This window comes from Lepus europaeus, chromosome 10 (assembly GCF_033115175.1).
Source record: "Lepus europaeus isolate LE1 chromosome 10, mLepTim1.pri, whole genome shotgun sequence".
NCBI classification, from domain to species: Eukaryota; Metazoa; Chordata; class Mammalia; order Lagomorpha; family Leporidae; genus Lepus; species Lepus europaeus.
Window position 1 is genome coordinate 114554835 of NC_084836.1, and position 20354 is coordinate 114575188.

The 20354-nt window shown below is 57.1% G+C and overlaps 1 protein-coding gene across 1 annotated transcript in view; it reads right to left on the bottom strand.

The window, feature by feature from the left end:
• Positions 1-781: 781 nt before the first annotated feature.
• Positions 782-20354, bottom strand: part of KCNB1 (potassium voltage-gated channel subfamily B member 1) — a 97144-nt gene continuing 77571 nt past the window's right edge. The window contains exon 2 of the mRNA XM_062202391.1: positions 782-2791. Within this exon, the coding sequence (XP_062058375.1) occupies positions 782-2791 (2010 nt within the window). The remainder of the gene's footprint in view (positions 2792-20354) is intronic.

Genomic DNA, 20354 nt, shown 5'->3' on the forward strand with positions numbered 1-20354 from the left:
GAGTCCACACTAGCGACGTCAGGAAGTGTTTTCCTGTCAGCATCCAAAAGCAACACTCCGAGTTCAACCTGTTGGCTGAGCGCCCGCCTTCTGATTCCCTCCCAGACCGCAGGAGGATGGCAGAATTGAGTACAGGTTGAGCACAGTGGTGCAGCTCCCCCTAATGACATTTCGAAATGAAACCTCAGGCGCTACGGGAAGATGGAAGCCAGTGAGACAATTGAGTAACGGTTTTGCGCTGGCATGGTGGTTTATGGCGCAGATCTCCCCATGCCACAAGAATTCCCTGGAGCCTTGTAACAGCAGGATCCATCCAGGAGCTCGCAGACCGGTGTTCCCAGAGCTGGCTGGGCAAACCCAACGCCGCAGTGGCCAACAACACCAACCCCAGCCCCTCGTTCCAGCGTTCTTCTCTGGCGGAAGCCAGGAGGGTGATGAAAAGGCAGGAGAGAAGGCTGGGAGTCGGTGGCCTTGGTCACGCATGGTGGTGGTGGTGGCTGTGAGTTCCACACGTGTCGTCCCCCTTTGGGGGCAGTGGAGTTGTGTGACAAGGAGGTGCTACACCCCATGGCTTGGCCGACGTCATACCCATGCACCTGTCACGGCTCTCAAGGTCCCAGCAGGTGTCTCGGGAGGCTCCTCTCTCCTCTCTGGGGGCTCTGCAGGGCTTTTCTGCATCAGAGTTCAAGCAGAAAAGCTCTATGGCAGGTCAGAGGAAAGCCCCTCCTCTCTGGCCCGTGGCCACAGTCTCCCCTCCACAGCGGGTGGGCGGGGGGGTGGTTCAGATGCTCTGATCCCGAGTGCTCCCGTGAGCTCCTCCCCCTGGCAACACGCGGATGTCGGGGGAGATGTGGTTCCCGAGTTTGCACTTTTCCTGGCCGCTGAGGCTTTTTCCAGTCAACCCTTCCGTGGAGTAAATACAGTTCTGCCTTAAGAATTTCGGGGAGGTGGGTAAGGGGGCGCTTTCAAAGTGGTTCTTTTCTGACCTCGCCCCGACGCTGCACTTGGGACTGGCGCTCCCGTGGAGGCTCTTGGGAGGGCTGGAGTCTACACTGTAGAGCAGCTGGCCCTCGTCATCTGTGTCAGCATCAATGTACTGGTGGACGCCTGCCTCGAAGTTGAATGCTATTGCTGTGGGCTTCTCGGGCGACCGGGGGGGTGTCCTCGCACTCGCTGTGGTGTAGATGGAGGACTCTGGGCTCAGCACAGGCTTGTCCAAGAGTGTGGCGCACTCCAGGCCGGCGACAGCAGCCGCAGCACCCCCCCGGGTCCTCAGAGGGTCATGGTACATCCCCAGAACGGGGAGGAGTGGACCGGGCTCGCCAGCCATAAAGTTGACTTTGAGTGCTCGGAGCTTCAAGGGGTTGTTGGTTTTCATGGAACTCTTGGGGCTCTCGATGAAGAAACCGGAGCCATGGCTGGCATCCGGGGTGGGGTTGGCCTCCACGAGCCGGCCCCCACTGGCGCCCAGGGCTCCCCGCCAGCCCAGCTCTGGGGCCACGCCGTCCCCAGCCTTGGTGGGGAGGGAAGCCAGGGGGCTGTGGGAGAACCTGGTGGCTTCAGGGAAGTCCGTGGCACAGCTGATGAAGCTGTCGATGCTCGACATACTCCGCATGTCGATGACCCCCTCGGTGCGAGTGGGCAGAGGGGCCACGGGGCTCGGGATGCTCTCCATTTCCAGTTCTTCCTTTGGCTTGCTCTGTGCCGCTGCCTCCTTGGTGTTGAGGATGGGCTGCGACTGGGTCTTGGCCATCTTGTTGTACATGTCTTCCAGCTGCTGCACGTTCAGGTGCTGGGGACTCGACGAGGATCTGGCTTTCTCAGGGGACCCCTGCTCCTTGGTCTCAAAGGACTTACTTGAGCTGGTTTCGGACAGGGTCCTCTTTGTCCACTTCCACTTGTTGGGAGACAAGTGGTTATCTTGTACTTTATCCTTCTTCGCCAGATTCTCCCCATTCTTCTCCACCACGATGTCCATCATCTCGACGCTGCGGGCGAAAGCGTCCTTCATGTTCATGGATACGATGCTGCCGTTCCTCTTGGCTCTCTCCAGAGCCTCTCTGCGCTTGATCGCTTTCTCCTGCCTCTTTTGCTCCTTGTAGAACTCGGAGAAGTTGTTGACGATGATGGGGATGGGAAGAGCAATCACCAGGACCCCGGCGATACAGCAGAGCCCCCCTACAATTTTCCCCAGGAGAGTCTTGGGGTAGATGTCTCCATACCCCACAGTCGTCATGGTGATGGTGGCCCACCAGAAAGAGGCCGGGATGCTTTTGAACTTGGTGTCGTCCTCATCCTTCTCGGCAAAGAAGACGAGGCTGGAGAAGATCATGATGCCCATGGCGAGGAAGAGGATGAGCAAGCCCAGCTCGTTGTAGCTCCTGCGCAGGGTGAAGCCCAGGGACTGGAGGCCGGTGGAGTGCCGCGCCAGCTTCAGGATGCGCAGGATGCGCATGATGCGGAAGATCTGGACCACGCGCCGGACGTTCTGGAACTGCAGCACGCTCTTGTTGGACTCGGTGAGGAAGATGGTGACGTAGTAGGGCAGGATGGCCAGTAGGTCGATGGCGTTGAGCGGGCCCTTGAAGAACTTCCACTTCTTGGGCGAGGAGAGGAAGCGCAGCAGGTACTCCATGGTGAACCACGCGATGCACACGGCCTCCACGTGGGCCAGCTGGGGGTTGTCCGTGGTCTGGCCGAACTCGTCGAGGCTCTGCAGCTCGGGCAGCGTGTTGAGGGACAGGGCGATGGTGGAGAGGACGATGAACATGATGGAGATGATGGCCAGAATCTGCGGGTAGAAAAGAGGGGCTCAGTTACTAACCGCCAACAGGACGGGCCCCCCGACACCCGGGGTCTGCAGGGACTCCTGGCGTTCAAGAGCACGTCTCGTAGTCAATCAATGACCAAATGGTGAGCGGGAAAGGTAGTTTCTTCCAATCTGTTGGTTGTGCCAATGAGAAAACTGAGGCCCAGAGAAACTAAGTTCAAGTTGACCAACAAGCCCAGACATTGGCAGGCTTTCTCTAGGAAGGGCCACACAGTGACTGGGTCCGGCTTTGGCGCCTGTTGTATTCTCCGTTGCAACTATCCCACCCTGCAGCTGTAGCACAAACGTGGCCATGGATAACACATAAGAGAATGGGCATAGCTGTGTGTCAATAAAACTTTATTTACAAAAACAGTGGGCTGAATTTGACCTACAGACCACAGTCTGCCTCCTGCTGGAGCGCAGTGGTTCATAATAGTTATGGGGTGCAGAACCGCTTTCATGACAATGTTCTGAGGATAAGCTTGTTTCATTCTGACATTGATCCCACTAAAGCATCAGCAATCTTAGCTCCATTGGACAGAGGAGGGAGCTCTGACTTCCACTGCTACTAAGTGGCAGAGCCAGGATTTTTTTTTTTTTTTTTAAATTTTTGACAGGCAGAGTGGACAGTGAGAGAGAGAGACAGAGAGAAAGGTCTTCCTTTTTGCCGTTGGTTCACCCTCCAATGGCTGCTGTGGCTGGCGCATCGCGCTGATCCGAAGCCAGGAGCCAGGTGCTTCCCCCGGTCTCCCATGCGGGTGCAGGGCCCAAGGACTTGGGCCATCCTCCACTGCCTTCCTGGCCACAGCAGAGAGCTGGCCTGGAAGAGGGGCAACCGGGATAGAATCCGGTGCCCCAACCGGGACTAGAACCCGGTGTGCCAGCGCCGCAAGGTGGGGGATTAGCCTGTTAAGCCACGGCGCCATCTAGAGCCAGGATTTTAACCCAGGTCTACCTGACCCTTGAGCATGGACTCTTAAGGATGTGTTAAAAATCAGATGAGGGGCTGGCGCTGTGGCACAGTAGGTTGATCCTCCACCTGTGGTGCCAGCATCCCATATGGGTACCGGTTCCGGTCTTGGCTACTCCATTTCCAATCCAGCTCTCTGCTATGGCCTGGGAGAGCAGCACAAGATGGCCCAGGTCCCTGGGCCCCTGCACCCGTGTGGGAGACCTGTTAGAAGCTCCTGGCTCCTGGCTTTGGATCGGCTCAGCTCCGGCTGTTGCAGCCAATTGGGGAGTGAACCAGTGGATAGAAGACCTTTCCTTCTCTCCCTCTCACTATATGTAACTCTACCTCTCAAATAAATAAATAAAATCTTTTAAAAAATCAGATGCAAGCTAACGACCTTTTTCTAGAAAAGTGCTCAGAAACGTAAGATTTTGCAGGTAGCTTCTGGGGGAGGCAGACATCCTGGATCCACCTTACTCACTCCCGATGGGAACTGTGAACTTTTGGGGGCCAAAGGCCTTGGCTTAGCCACCTCTGAGGCCCCTGGACCAGGAAGGGGGCTGGGTACAGAGACAGGTGTTGATGGATGTCCGTTGACGTGAGTGGAATCCAGACAATCCGAAGACTTACACGGGAGGCAAGCAGGTGTAATAAATTGCTCTGAGGGTCTCTCTTCCAAAGCACAAGCCCAGTCACATTATTCTCTGTGTAATAATCTCCAGCCCCCTCAGGCCAAGAACCCAAACCTTAGAACCACGTCCCTGTTGGGTCGCCCAACACTTCTCCATTTTCAGAAAATCTCCCCTTTCCTACCCTGCCCCGTCCCACAGCATGGGCCTGGCCGCCGTGCGTGTTCCATGTGACCCTGGTTTGCACTGACTGGCCCGGGGGGCGGGGGCAGAAAACCCAATCTGAGCCCTATTCTTTGGGAGTCTGAGGTCAGGGATCCAGGGGGTGAGTGGATTATGGGAAGGTGAGCCCCCGAATTAACGGGTCAGGCAGAATCCAGGCTTGGACCAGCCCAGCCCTGAGCAAGTGTCCCCCAGGTTGTAGGGGAGAGGAAAGCATTAAACAGAAGCTTCTAGAGAGAAGCCGGAGAATAAGGGGAACAGGTAGAGGGGAGGAGTCAGCACCTTGGAGTCACGGCAGCAGTGAAGAGCCTGGGCTGCTTGGGGTTCAAGCCCCAGCTCTGCCATTCTTTTTTTTTTTAATTTTGACAGGCAGAGTGGATAGTGAGAGAGAGAGAGAGAGACAGACAGACAGACAGAAAGAAAGGTCTTCCTTTGCCGTTGGTTCATCCTACAATGGCCGCCGCGGCTGGCACGCTGCAGTCGGCGCACCGCGCTGTTCCGAAGCCAGGAGCCAGGTGCTTCTCCTGGTTTCTCATGGGGTGCAGGGCCCAAGCACTTGGGCCATCCTCCACTGCACTCCCTGGCCACAGCAGAGAGCTGGCCTGGAAGAGGGGCAACCGGGATAGAATCCGGCGCCCTGACCTGGACTAGAACCCAGTGTGCCAGCGCCGCAAAAGGAGGATTAGCCTGTTGAGCCACGGCGCCGGCCTCTGCCACTCTCTTACCTTGAGCAAGCTATTTAATCTCTCTTGGCCTCAGTTTCTCCATCTGTAAGATGGGATGATAATAACAGGATCTACCTTAGAGAGCTGGCATGAAGACGAGACATGTTGACACACGCAGAGCCTAGCACCGCTGCCAGCAGTACACAGTGGGCATCTAATAAATGCCGGCCATCATCACAACAAAAATCTCAGCCCTCCACCGTCTGGTCAGCCCAGACCACTCAGCCTCCACGCACACACACCCATGTGCCCAGTGCTGGGGGACGGGTCTGGTGCGGAGACTCAGCTCTGTCCCCCAGCAGTAGCCCAGGGTGTGACACCTGAGAGGCACTGCTGTTTGGTGTGGCTGCTTCATGGATCTGTGCATGGAAGGGCTGGGACCAGAATTCAGTGCTTGATTTGGCAAACCGGCATTGGCCATCTCTCACGTGCGAGGCACTGGGGACAGCCCAGACGCGGTGGGAGCCCCGGTGCCCTTCTGGGCCAACTCACTGCTTCCTGGACCTCAGCTGCTCTCCCAATGTCTTGATGTTTACGGTCATGGCCAATATGCCCAGGTTTTAAAAACAAACAGCTTGGGGCCAGCGCCATGGCTCACTTGGTTAATCCTCTGCCTGCGGCGCCGGCATCCCATATGGGCGCCAGTTCTAGTCCTGGCTGCTCCTCTTCCAGTCCAGCTCTCTGCTGTGGCCCGGGAAGGCAGTGGAGGATGGCCCGGGTGCATGGGAGACCAGGAAGAAGCACCTGGCTCCTGGCTTCAGATCGGCGTAGCTCTGGCCAAAGCGGACATTTGTGGGGTGAACAAATGGAGGGAGGACCTTTCTGTCTCTCTCTTTCACTGTCTAATTCTGTCAAAAACAAACAAACAAACAAACAAACAAACAAACAGGTTTTAGGTCTTCATGTCTTGGTCTGCGTTTGCAGAGAAAGGGAAGTTCTGTAACCACGTCCCAACGTGAGATCGTGAGATCGCTGATTCGTACAAGAGACCTGGGTTAGACATCGTTGATGCGCATAAGCAGGGGAACACCTGCGAGCCGCCGCTCACGGTCAGGGACCGGGCAGGTAGCAAGGACACAGGGACTTCCTGGGGGTCCTTCCCACCCCACGGAGTAGCACCAGGTAGAATATGCTCCTTGGGCCTTTGCTTTTCTGTGTCATTTGCCACACGAATGTGTGTGTTCCCAAACCAATCACTACTGTCTCGACATCGCGCTGGACAACTCTGGCTCTCAGATTTGGCTCTTCCGGATGGTAGAACTGCCCCCGCCCCCGCTCGCTTCTATTTTAGTCTTATCCTGGGAAATAATATGATATACGGACGAAATAGTCACCAACATGAATGTGTGATTGTTGGAATAAAATGTCTTGGCAGCTCACTCTTCGGAAAATTTTTTTAAAGATTTATTTATTTATTTATTTGAAAGTCAGAGTTACATAGAGAGAGAAGGAGAGGCAGAGAGAGAGAGAGAGAAAGAGAGAGAGAGAGAGAGAGAGAGAGAGGTCTTCCATCTGCTGGTTCACTCCCCAAATGGCCACAACAGCTGGAACTGCGCCGGTCTGAAGCCAGGAGTCAGGAGCTTCATCTGGGTCTCCCACGCAGGCACAGGGGCCCAAGGACCTGGGCCATCTTCTACTGCTTTCCCAGGCTGTAGTAGAGAGCTGGATCAGAAGTGGAACAGCCAGGACTTGAACCGGTGCCCTTATGGGATGCTGCAGGCGGTGGCTTTACCAGCTATGCCACAGCGCTGGCCCTGGAAAATTTTCTTTCTAAAGGTTTTTCTCAAAGTCTTTTGACCTGTGTGGTTTGTTTTGTTTTGTTTCAATTAGTTAATTATTTATCTTTCTTGTATTTGAAAGGCAGAGAGACAGATAAGGATGTTCTGTCCAAAAGCCTGCAATGGCCAGAACTGGGTCAGGGCAAAGCCAGCAGCCTGGAATTCAGTCCAGGTCTCCCTGTGGGTGGGTTGAGCCTCCCAAGGCATGCACTGGTAGGAAGCTGGAAGGGGAAGTGGAGCCGGGCCTTGAACTCGGCACTCCTGTGTGTGATGTGGACATCCCGAGCGGCATCTTAGCCACTGCACCAAACACCCCCAGGAGCTGCCACGCTGGGTTAGGGGTGTGGGCGCTGGGCTTGGAATCTCGGCTCAGATCCTCAGTTTCTTTATTTGGGACATCAGGATACACCCATGTTTTTGCACTGGGGGTGTTTTTTTTTTTTTTAAAGATTTATTTATTTTGTTATTTGAAACACAGCATTACAGAGAGATGGGGAGATCGTCCATCTGCTGGTTCATTCCCCAGCTGGCCTTATGACTGGCTGAAGCCAGGAGCCTGGAACTCCATCCGGGTCTCCCGCACAGATGCAGGGGCCCGAGGACTTGGGACACCTGCTGCTGCTTTCCCAGGCGCATTAGCAGGGAGCCGGATGGGAAGTGGAGCAGCAGGGACTCAAACAGGCACTCATAAGGGATGCCAGCATCGCAGGCGGTGGGTTAATCCCCTGTGCCACAGCGCCAGCCCCCACCCCGGGGAGGCAGTTCTGGCCACAGCAGACACCAGGCCAGTTCTGCAGGAAGTTTTGAGTTCACAACAGGAGCAGGGACGGGGCCAGGGGAGCTGTTCAACGTCCTCCAATCCCCCCGCCCCCCGAGAACAACCATGCCCGAATGTCCCCAGCACCAAGGCTGTGGGATTCTAGGGTCTGCCAGGAGGCAGCCCCTCGCCGGTTAAGGTGGGGGAGCCACGTAGCTGTGGGGCTCTGGCTGAGCCCTGTGGGGCGCTGCTCCAGCTGGGGTCTCAGGCTCCCGGCCGGAGGACGCCTGCGCCCCAGGGAGAAGACTCCTGGGAGGAGTCTGTTTCTTTAAGAGCCGGGAGCTCCCGTTTCCCCCAGAGGCCGGCAGGGGAAGCCTGCTCCAGTTTCTAACCCCAGACAACTGCAGGGAAGGCCGCATAATTGATGTTCTGCCGACAGATGCATGAATTATGCACACAGCTATTGTACGGTCCTTGGGGCCTGTTATTCCAAGGCGGGCACCCCCTCCGTACCTGAGAGTGTGCCCTCCCCCTGCCACCCCTCAGCCTGAAGATGACTAGGAAAGGGGAAACGTGGGGGAGCCCCTGCGGGTCCTGGGGGAGGTGCACCTGCTGCTGACGCTGGGTGGGAGGATACAGAGTGCCAGGCCTCCCTCTCGGTGGGCGGAACAACAGCGTGGATGTTCCCCGCCCCGCCCCGCCCGGTCCCCTCTGCAAGATCGCCTTTTCTTCCAGACCCACGGAAGCCCTTGAGGTCAGGGCCGCATTTCCTGCCCGCAGAACTTGCAAGCGTGCCTCAGTGTCCCTGCCCGGAGGACTGCAGTGAGGCTTCAAGGACGTCCTGGGCCCTAAGAGCAATCAGGGGCACAGGAACCCTGGCCTTGCTTGCTCGCACGACTCCACGGCATTGTGTTTATTTATAAGCTGGTTTTGGACTTGAACTTGAGCCCAGCGCTATTTGTCCCCAGCTGTGTGGCCTTGGAAGAGTCGCTCCCCCGTTCTGAGCCTCCATCTCCGTATCTCTCGAATGGAAATGAAGGCAAGTGAGCCACCAGCTGGATACTGTGACTACAGTGGCATGCAGCTGGCAGTGTCTGCCCACCCACAACCCCTGGGCTGCTGTGAGGCCGGCAGTGGTCTGCGGACCCCAGAGCCTGCCTAAGGCAGCAGGTGGCCTGTACACAGCCCTTGGGCCTGGGTGGACTCTCTTGATCTGGTCTCTGGGATGAGCTCTAGATCCGAGCCACCACCCGGGAGTCCTCCCAGCCCCAGCTCAGGCCCTGACAGGGCCTCTGCTTTCCTGGGATCCGAGCCCAATTGGGTTTAGGCAGGACTCCAGGAACCCGGGAAGTCGAGTCAGGAGCCAGGATCTGGGACTGGGAGTCTGTCCTCAAATTCCCTCCCTGGGAGTAGGCGCTGGGTCCTGGAGCCCACCTGTCTGCAGCAATGGTCGGGGGGTTCTGGTCCCCTGGAGAAGTGGGGGGCAGGTGGAGGAGCCCAGGGTGGTGTTCAGGAGCCGGGGCCCCCATCCTGGGGTCAGCTGTGGTTGTGGATCCCAGGGACACCCAGGACTGTTGTCACCACGGCTGCACACTGCCCTGCCTCTTGTCACTCCAGACGCTGCGGGAAGCTGAGAGCCGCACCTGGTGTTTAGGGCTTGCAAAGTGCTTCTCAGACACACGTGTGTGTGCACAGCAACCTGACGAGAGCAGCCACGGAGCGGAAACCGCCCAAGTGTCCATCAGCTGGTGGCTACACACACAATCTGGTGTGTGCGTGCCGTGGGGTGTCATTCACTCGGGACCGACCCGTGTCGCAGCACGGGCGAGCCTCGAATATGCGGCACCCGGTGAAAGAAGCCAGACTCACAAGGCCACCCATTATCTGATTCCATTTAGATGAAACATTCAGATAAACCAATCCGTGGAGACAGAAAGTAGCTTAGCCTTGCCAGGGTGGGGATAGGGATTAGCAGTTAATGGCCATGAGGCATGTCATCGGGATCATGAAAAATGTTCTAGAACTGGTTTAGGATGATGGTTGCACAACTTAGTAAATCGACTAAAAACCTTTCCAATACACGCCGGCGTTGCACGGACTCTACGGTGTGTAGAAGCCTCAGTCAAGTTACGTAAAAGTTGCTTTCCACCAACAGCGCCCCACTGTTCAGGCCACAGGAGAGCAGCAGGGCTCTGGGCAGGACACGGCTCTGCTGTGAACCCGGCCACGGCTCCCCACGCTCACAAAGAGGCTCCCGGCCTTTGCGTCTAGTTGGCCTGTGTGTATGGAGCACGTGCGAAGTGCTGTGCTAGTTCCGGGGCTGCAGCGTGAACAAGGAAGAGAATGTCCCTGGCCTCTTTGAACGAGCAGGGGGAGCAGGCGAGAAGCATACAATCCAGTATGGTGATGTCAGGGGGTGCCACGTGCTGCCTGTCCCCAGAAAAACAAGCCAGGGGACCAGCAGAGCAGCCCTGGGGGTGTCCGTGTGAGGTGGGGTGGTCAGGGCAGGCCTCTCTCGGGAGGTGGCTGGCTGCTCACACTTAGGGATGAGCCTATCTGAATGGTCTAGCAGCAGGCAGAACATGTGCAAAGGCCCTGTGGCAGGGATGGGCTTGGCAAATCAAGCAACAGAAAAGAACTTACAGTTCCCAGGCTGCACCACCTGGCTGCTCACCCCTGCCCTTCCTCCACCCCTGACCACTGCTCCTGGCTGGTTTCTGCTCCCTGTTCAGGCCTCAGCTTAGGAGTCGCTTGCTCCAGGGGGGGTCTCCTCTGACCCTGCGGTCTGGGTTGGGCCCGCCCATTCCCCGGGCTCCCACAGCTCTGCAGTGTCTCGCATCACAGCACCGACCTCGCTGAGTTGGAATCGCTTCCTTGTCTCTGTCCCACAGGAGAAGGCCAGCTCCACGGGGGCCGGGGCCGGGTCTAGCTCGTTCTCCCCGGTGTCCCAGCGCCTAGCACAGCGTGGGCACTCCCTACGTGGCTGGTGAATGCAGGAGCTCAGAGAGGGGAGTGGGGTCCCCAGGGCTGTGGCCGCCCCGGGCTGTTCTCAAGGACACAACCAGGCAGCTTCGGGAGCATCACCCCCCGCACTCCTTTTATGGCATTTCCGCTTCCCCCAGCTTTGCGGGGAGACGACAGCCGGGGAGTTTTAATTAGAAGGGTCACTGGCGCAGATCCGATTAAGGGGATTGGGAGCAGGCTGAGGGTTTGTCCGCCTCCCCTCCAGGCGGGGGTAGGGGGACACTGGTGGTGGGGTGTAGGTGAGAAACAGGAGTCAGCAGCCTGCAGGGGGCGCTGTGGGCACAAAGGGACAGGAATCCGGGCTTTGCGCTTGGATAACAGAGGAAGGCAGAGGGGTTCAGTTGGAGGAGGAAAGAGGGGTGTGAGGGCACTCCCGGGAGCCCCCGCTATTATAACCCAGGATTCCCAGGGCCAAAAATGTCCTTGTGTTTAGCTAGCTAATCAGGAGGTTGCCACATAAACACCCACATTTTGATATTCCCTTGGAAAAGCAGATGCTGTCTCAACTCGACTAGCATTCCCCAGGGCAACGACAGGCTGCAGGTGGGCAGCGCGGGCTCCCCAGGCTGCAGAGCCCCACCCTCTTCCTTAACCGTCGGTCTCGGCGGGCAGCGGGGTTTGCCAGCCCGGACCCGCCTGATACCATCATGAGGCATGGGCCACTCGCCGACCTGCTACAAGGTGGGAGGACCTCCCCAGCCAAGCTCTGGGTTCGCTGCACAAGCCGGGGGTCTGACTCCCCACACCGCTCCCCACCCTTAGCCCCTGTGTCTACTCCATGGTCAAATCCAGTCAGTTATTCAGGCGCATCTCTGCCTCGGCTCCGTTCTCTCCACCTGCACCACCACTACCCATCCCCACGCCACCAGCAGCTCCCAACAGGGCCGCTGCTAACAGACGGCTTCCTGGCCCCAGAGCCAGCTGGCCCACCACGTCAACTATGGCAAAGGTCACTAGAGAGACCCTGGAGAGACTCCTTCCTTCCTGTACGGCCACGGGGCGCAGTGGGACCCAGGGCTAGCCATGATGAAGACTACATTTCCCAGCTTCCCTTGTAGGTAGCTGCAGCCGTGTGATTAAGTTTGGCCAATGGAGGTCCTTTGCTGGCTGGGTTGGGGTGGGAGCAGCTGGGATGGGATGGGCGGAGCTGGAGACCTCTCCCGGATCTGAGATGGACGCTAACCCAGCCCTAGGCTGGCCCTTGACAGATCACATTTGCTGAGTCCTGTCTTGTTCTCTGTGTCCCGGGGCGTCACCATGGCAGCAGCTTAGGCACCACGCTGCCTGTGGCTGCGGCCTCACCTTCTTCTCCCTCGCTCTCTGCTTTCTCGTCTCAGACACATTGGCCTTTCGTCGGCCCCCACAGGCTCCAGCCTCCAGCATCCTTCGTGCCACAGGGCCTTTGCCCGTGCTGTTCCCGCTGCCTGGTTGATTCCGATTCACCCATCTTAGCTCGGCTCAAGCATCGCTTTTCCAGGAAGGCTGTCCCTCTCCTTCCCGACCAGCTCAACTGCCCAACCACTGACTCCTGGTATCACAGCCTTCTCGTCACCGCGCCGTGCAAGCTGCAGTTCTGCTGGGGAGAAGCCAGGCCAGTCTCTGCGAAGCAAGGTGGCCGGGCGGCTCCCAGAAGCCAGCCCTGGGGTGGCAGGATTGGGCCCGCCTCCGGCCCGAGTCGGCATGGCGGCTCTCAGAGTGGCCGTCCCTGACAAGAGCCAGAGCTCCGGTTCCTGGCCAAGGCCCATCGACAGAGAGGCGCTCGCGCGTGGCTCAACAGCAGGGCCCTGCCACTCCACAGCCAGGTCTCTCGAGACTCACAGGAGGGCCGGGGGCCCCGGGGGCGGTCAGGAGACCTGCTCTCTAGCTCGGGCTGGGCACCCTCAGGCAGGTGTCGCCACATCTCTGGTCATTCTCAGGCAACATCTACGGCAGGTGTGGATATTCCGAGTGTGACTCAGGTGCCTAGCGCCTCTGCCATCCCCACGTGTGGGCTCCACGCACAGGCGGTCACTTGCTCTCAAATGCCTGCACCCAGGAGTCCTACACATTGCTCCTCCCTCGACAGCTGGTCTCTGATCCACACCCGCCTGGACACAGGTAGGGGTTTGAAACCCGGAAAATGTTTCACAACAGGCCAAGGCGACACTCCCCAGCGTTGAGGTGGGCAGGACACGGTACACTGGGGTGCACAGAGCAATCACTGGCCTTTCTATCGTCTAATGCAAAAAGAAGACGATCAAGCATCCCTGGTGTTTGATCCGTAGGTCAGGGCAGGCGCACTGCACCCTGTGAGCATCAGGCAGCCGGGGGGATGTGGGGGAGCCCCGGGCAGCGGGACTGGGGGGGAGCCTGCCCTTCTTCGTGGACCGCGGCGCTGCAGGGCTCCCGCTCTGCGTGGAGAGGAGACTTCCAGCGTTCCTGCGCGGGGTTCTCCTTCCTGGGCCCCTGCAGGAGCCGGCTTCCTCCAGGCAGTCAGGAGGAGCTGCGTGACTCACTCTGCCCGTGGGCTCCGGGTGGAGGCAACGTGGGTTCCCGCGGGGGGCGGTGTGGGCTCAGGGGGCTCTGGGGCTCCCAGTGGGGGCAGTGTGGGTTCAGGGGGCTCGGGGGGTTGGGAGAAGCCTGGGTGGGGGCAGCATGGGCTCAAGGGGGGGCTCTGGATGGGGGTGGCAGCACCACTTTCAGAGACGCACTGAAGAGTGGCTGGGAGTTCTGCAAAGTCAGCTTGGTTTGTTACTTAGCATCAGCTCGTGGATTCCCAGGGATCCACCCGGGAAGTCAGAGGACAGACTTTGGTTTCTAGGTTTAACCTCCCCAGTCCTCCCGAACAAGGACAGTGACTGACGGAGACCCAGCTGGGGCCCACCGGCCTGGAGGAGGCGGCAGCCAGGCGAGCGCAGGTGAGTGTCGAGGCAGCGGCTGAACCTGGCCTCCTCCTGGCAGGATCGCCCCCTGACAGCCACACCCAAGGTTAAGAGCAATGAAGCTGCCGTCAGATCCACGAGAAGTTGGCCAAAAAAGACCGCAATGATCAGGAAGACTCTTGGTGATACGGACTGCCATCCACTCTCTTTTACAATGAACCCCCGCGTCCAACACAGGAAAGAGGAAGAATAAATGAGACTTAAAAGTGAATGTGGTGGGGCTGGTGCTGTGGCATAGCGGGTGAGGACACAGCCTGCGGTGCCGGCATCCCATATGGGTGCCAGTTCGAGCCCCTGCTGCTCCACTTTCGATCCCGCTCTCTGCTATGGCCTGGGAAAGCAGTGGAAGGTGGCCCAAGTGCTTGGGCCCCTGCACTCGCGTGGGAGGCTGAGAAGAAGCTCCTGGCTCCTGGCTTCAGATCGGCACAGCTCTGGCCGTTGCAGCCATCTGGGGAGTGACCCAGCAGGTGGAAGACCTCTCTCTCCCTCTGCTTCTGCCTCTCTGTAACTCTGCCTTTCAAGTAAATAAATAAATCATTAAAAAAAAAAAAAGAAGAAAGAAAAAGCGGCTGGGGTGACAGTGAGGTTGGGGATTAAGATGCTGGCTAAGGCCCTGAGCCCCACAGCGGAGGCCTGGGCTTGATTCCCGGCTCCCAGCTTCCTGCTAAAGCAACACCTGGGAGGAGGCAGTGGTGGCCCAGGTGATCGGTCCCTGCCCCTCGAGGGGGGGGGGGGGGGCTGGGTTGTGTTGTTGCTGCAGGTGTGAGCCCCGCCCGGCCCTGAGTGTTGAATGCATCTGGGGAGGGAATTAGCGGATGTGAGCTCCAATTTGTCTCCCCCCCCTCCACAAACATTCATTTATTTATTTGAAAATCAGAGCAGAGTTACACACACAGAGAGAAGGAGAGGCAGAGAGAGAGAGAGAGTGAGAGAGAGAGAAAGAGAGAGGTCTTCCATCCACTGGTTCACTCCCCGGTTGGCCACAACAGCTAGAGCCACACCCATCTGAAGCCAGCAGCCAGGAGCTTCTTCTGGGTCTCCCACGTGGGTGCAGGGCCCCAAGCACTTGGGCCATCTTCTACTGCTTTCCCAGGCTGGATAGAAAGTGGAGCAGCCAGGACTCAAACCGGTGCCCGTATGGTATCCCGGCATTGCAGGCGATAGCTTTACCTGCTGTGCCACAGCACTGGCCCCTCTAGTTTGTCTTTTTTTTTTTTTTTTAATTTTTATTTTTTGACAAGACAGTGAGAGAGAGAGACGGAGAGAAAGGCTTCCTTGTGCCGTTGGTTCACCTTCCAATGGCTGCCGCGGCTGGCACACTGCGACTGGCGCACCGCGCTGATCCGAAGCCAGGAGCCAGGTGCTTCTCCTGGTCTTCCATGCGGGTGCAGGGCCCAAGCACTTGGGCCATCCTCCACTGCCTTCCCTGGCCATAGCAGAGAGCTGGCCTGGAAGAGGGGCAACCAGGACAGAATCCAGAGCCCCGACCGGGACTAGAACCCGGTGTGCCGGCGCCGCAAGGAGGAGGATTAGCCTATTGAGCCGCGGCGCCGGCCTTCTAGTTTGTCTTTCTGTCCGCCCATCTCTCTCTCTCTCTTTCTCTCTATGTCTCAAATAAAAAATAGAAACAATACAAAGAACTAATGAGCAGACCCAGCAGGAGGGAGGTGCTAGAATACATTGGTTAAAAAGTCTAGACCTGCATTTTAATTCCTGCGGCCCGGTTTTCCAGGCCTGGTCCCTCGGACAAGTTTCTTAACTTCTCCGAGCCTCGGTCTGCTCATCGGTGCAATGGGGATCACCAGAGCCCTGACCTTGTGGGTCATCAAACGGGAATTCAGTTGAGACGGCGCACATGGTGCCACACGCAGAAAGGGCTCAGGGGGTGCCAGCTGTTTGTTTACCACGGCAGGAAGACGCCAGCTCACTAGAACAAGACCTTTCTAGGCCGGCGCCGTGGCTCACTAGGTTAATCCTCCGCCTGTGGTGCTGGCACCCCAGGTTCTAGTCTCGGTTGGGGCGCCGGATTCTATCCCAGTTGCCCCTCTTCCAGTCCAGCTCTCTGCTGCGGCCCGGGAGTGCAGTGGAGGATGGCCCAAGTGCTTGGGCCCTGCACCCGCATGGAAGACCAGGAGAAGCACCTGGCTCCTGGCTTCGGATCAGCGAGATGCGCCGGCCGCAGTGGCCATTGGAGGGTGAACCAACGGCAAAAAGGAAGACCTTTCTCTCTGTCTCTCTCTCTCTCTCACTATCCACTCTGCCTGTCCAAAAAAAAAAGACCTTTCTAGTGGAGGGAGCTGTCACAATGAACTATTAGTAGCAGTAGTAGTATTCCCTGGAGGGAGGCCGATAGGAGGGTGGGATCAACGAGACCCAGGTTCAAATCTTGCCCTGGATGTTGAAGTTTACATGAGAAACATCATCTCTCTGGGCCTCAGTTTCCTCATCTTTAAAATGGAAATGGTAACACCGGCATGATCAGCTTTTTATAAAGGTTTACTTCATTCATTCATTCATTCATTCATCCAGTGATGTGCCCCCTGCTCTTTCAGCTCCTGGGGATACAGCAGTGAACAAACCAGGAAAACCTCAGTTTGTGCAAAGCTGTCCCGGTCTTGTCGCCAGGCGCAGACCTGAATCGGCAGAGCGGAGCTTAGCCCAGGGACCCTGCGTCACAGAGAGCATGACTTACACACGGGACCGCTGCTGACCCATTTGACTGACATTAACACTGAGGCAAAAGGAAACCGGTTCGTGAGTTACTCAGAAATGGATTCGGATTAAGCTGCTCGGAAACCAGCTCCACTCCACAGAGCCCAAGGGGCTCCCGGGCCCCCAACCAGCGCCACCCTCCTCCTTCCCCCCGGTCGGGTCCCTGGGAGCCTCTGCTTTTCCCGCCATGGGAGGGCAGTCAGGGGAGAGCCCAGCGCCTTCTCATCGCTGCTGCTTGGGCCTGGCCTGGGGAGACCACTCCGCCCCACCCACCCCTTGCCCCCAGTTCGCTTTCTCACTTCTTCTAGGGCTCAGTAGATACATTGCCTCCCCAGCCAGGCTTCGCCAACTTTCCCAAGACTGAAATGACGGCCCCTCCGATGCATACTCGGGAATTTTTGGTCGCTGTCACAGCCATCTTTTTAGGGTGGAGCCCAGGTCTTGTCACCCTCCTTGGAGCAGCTTCTGGCCGCACTCTGGGCAAGGCCCAGGCTCCGGGACCATGACTCTGCTCTGCCCACACCATCACTCTCCCCTGGCCGCACTGGCTGCCTTCATGGGGGCTTCAAAAAGCTCATGGGATTAAAAGATAAGTTTATTCTGGTGTAAGCAACTTTTTAAATAGTTGCATAGTTTTTTCATAACAAGCATTTTCCATGAACTTCGTGAAGACCCTGGTGCCTGCTCCTCTATGTGCCAAACTCCCTCCTGCCCCAGGACCTTTGCCCTTGCTGTTTCTCTGCCTGGAGCGTCCTCCTCTCAGATTTTTCTAGGAATGGATCCTTCTTGGCCCTGATATCCCATCCTCATGGCGCTGTCCCCGGCCACTTGATTCAAATTAACTGTCTCCCCGGTCACATCCTTGCTATGCCATTTTATGTCCTTGGTGACTTGTCACAGCCTACAGTCATCTTGTCGCTTCATTTCTCCACTTTACTGTCTGCTTCCCCACTGATCGGGATTAGCACTGATGAGAGGGAGAACTGTATCCAAGGCTGGATCCCTGCTGCCCAGCACAGAGACCGGTGTGGGGTTCAGACTCAGTAAAACTGGTGCAGTAAACGAATGAACAGATGGATGGATGAATGGTGGGCTGGTTGGTCAGTGGGATGGACACATGGATGGATGGGTGGATGGACGGACGGATGGATGGATGGAGACCTGGATGGATGGATGATGGATGGGTGGATGGATGGATGGATGGGTGGGTAGATGGACGGATGGAGACCTGGATGGATGGATGGACGGATGGATGGATAGACAGATGGAGACCTGGATGGATGGGTGGATGGATGGATGATGGATGGGTGGATGGATGGACGGATGGAGACCTGGATGGATGGGTGGGTGGATGGGTGGATGGGTGGACGGATGGATGGATAGATGGGTGGTGGAGGGATACATGGATGCATGGATGAATGGGTGGGTAGACAGATACATGGATGGGTGGATGGAGTCATGGATGGGTAGATGCAGGGATGAATGGGTGGATGGATGGACAGATGGATGGATGGGTGGGTGGGTAGATGGATGGATGGATGGGTGGGTGGGTAGATGGATGGATAGATGGAGACCTGGATGGATGGATGGACAGATACATGGATGGATGCATGGATGGATGGATGGATGATGGATGGGTGGATGGACAGATACATGGATAGATGGATGGAGACCTGGATGGATAGATGGGTGGTGGAGGGATACATGGATACATGGATGGATGGGTGGAGTCATGGATGGGTAGATGCAGGGATGAATGGGTGGATGGATGGATGGATGGATGGGTGGGTGGATGGAGACCTGAATGGATGGATGGATGGATGGGTGGGTGGGTAGATGGATGGAGACCTGGATGGATAGATGGATGGATGGAGACCTGGATGGATGGATGGACAGATACATGGATAGATGGATGGAGACCTGCTTGGATGGATGGGTGGTGGAGGGATACATGGATGCATGGATGAATGGGTGGATAGACAGATACATGGATGGACGGATACATGGATGGATGGAGTCATGGATGGGTAGATGCAGGGATGAATGGGTGGATGGATGGACAGATGGATGCATGGATGGATGGGTGGGGGATGGGTGGATGGATGGAGACCTGGATGGATGGGTAGATGGATGGGTGGATGGATAGACAGCTGGATGTATGCACATATGGATTTAGAAGCCATGACACCTACCAGACCACCCAAATGCAATATGCTTATTGAGAACACACCCTGTGCAAGGCCCTACAGGAAAATACAAGCTTGAATTAGCAGCTAAATGTCTGGAAATAATGCTACAATAATAGCAGCTAATATTTATTGATTTATCACTATGTCAGGCACGGTGCCAACTGCTTTACATAACCGACCTATTTATTGCTTCTATATTCCAACTACTTTGCAGTTCAGAAAGCTGAGGTACCAAGGAACAGAGGCTTCTTACAGAGGAATTGTCTGGGCTTGGGCTTGGAGGCTGAGACGGCTCCTGTGGGACAGAAGGGAGGAGGTGATGTTCCGGGCCGAGGTGAGCGCCTGTGGTGGCGGGGAGGACTGTCGACCCTGTGGGGCCGGGCCAGGCATGCACGCAGAGAGAAGGCCGGCGAGAGTGGAAGCCACCATTTACTGAGCGCCTACTGTATGCAAGCTCCCCAAGCACTGACTCACAGCCACCCCAGGGGGGGCTTCTCTGAGCCCCTCCGTGTTTCAGAGGATGAATCCAAGGCTTGGAGCGGTTGCATCATTCGCCTAGGCAGGGGTAGGGGACGTCTGGCCCATGGGCCCTATAAGGCCGGCAAGATCCTTTCTTCTGACCCTGCCTTGGCAACCTCAGGAGGGACTCAAAATTCAACAAATGGGAGCCGGCACTGTGGCGTAGTGGGTTAAGCTGCCATCTGCAGTGCTGGCATCCCATATGGGCACCAGTTCAAGTTCTGGCTGCTCCACTTCCGAGTCAGCTCTCTGCTATGGCCTGGGAAAACAGTGGAAGATGACCCAAGTCCTTGGGCTCTTGAACCCATGTGAGAGACCCGGAAGAAGCTCCTGGCTCCTGGCTTTGGATCAGCGTAGCTCCGGCTGTTGCAGCCATTTGGGGAGTGAACCAGGGATGGAAGACCTCTCTCTCTTTCTGCCTCTGCCTCTCTGTAACTCTGCCTTTCAAATAAATAAATCTTTAAGAAAAATCTTTTTTTTTAAAATTAATTTATTTATTTGGAAATCAGAGTTACACAGAGAGGTCACCCCTCCCCTGCTCTCACGTCTCAGGTCACGCTGACCCTTGGTTCTAGGGAGTGAGAACGAGACCCAAGCTCACCGGGTGGGACACTGTCCCCCAGCCCTGCTGTTTGGCTCAGTGATGTGGGCAATGGCTCAAGGGAGCCAACTGGAGTTCATCCTGGGGCACTCAAGAAACTATTGGGAAAGGGATGCTCTTTCCCAGGGGCTGTTGTCAACTGGGGTATGAGCCTGTAGGGGCTGGAGGGCCCCCTCTGGGCTTCGGGACAGACTCTGCCCCAGAACGCCCATGCCGCTGACGCGGAGGGTCTGTGCCTGGAGCCAGAGGCGGCTTCCCGACAGCTCTGCGCGGACACCTGAGCACAGCCGTTCCTGAAGCCAGCCGCTTTGGACTTTCCAGGGACGGCACCCTGCGAATGCCCCTTGTTTTCACGAGGCCAGCTTGGGCTGGGGTTTGGAGCCTTGCAAACAAGAAGTGGCCAGGCTGCCGTCAACTTAGTCTTACAGATGAGCCAGCTCAGGCACGGCGGAGCAGAGACTTTCCTCGCCTCCCACGGCCAGGAAGTGGCCGACTCACACTGTGGAGCCGTAG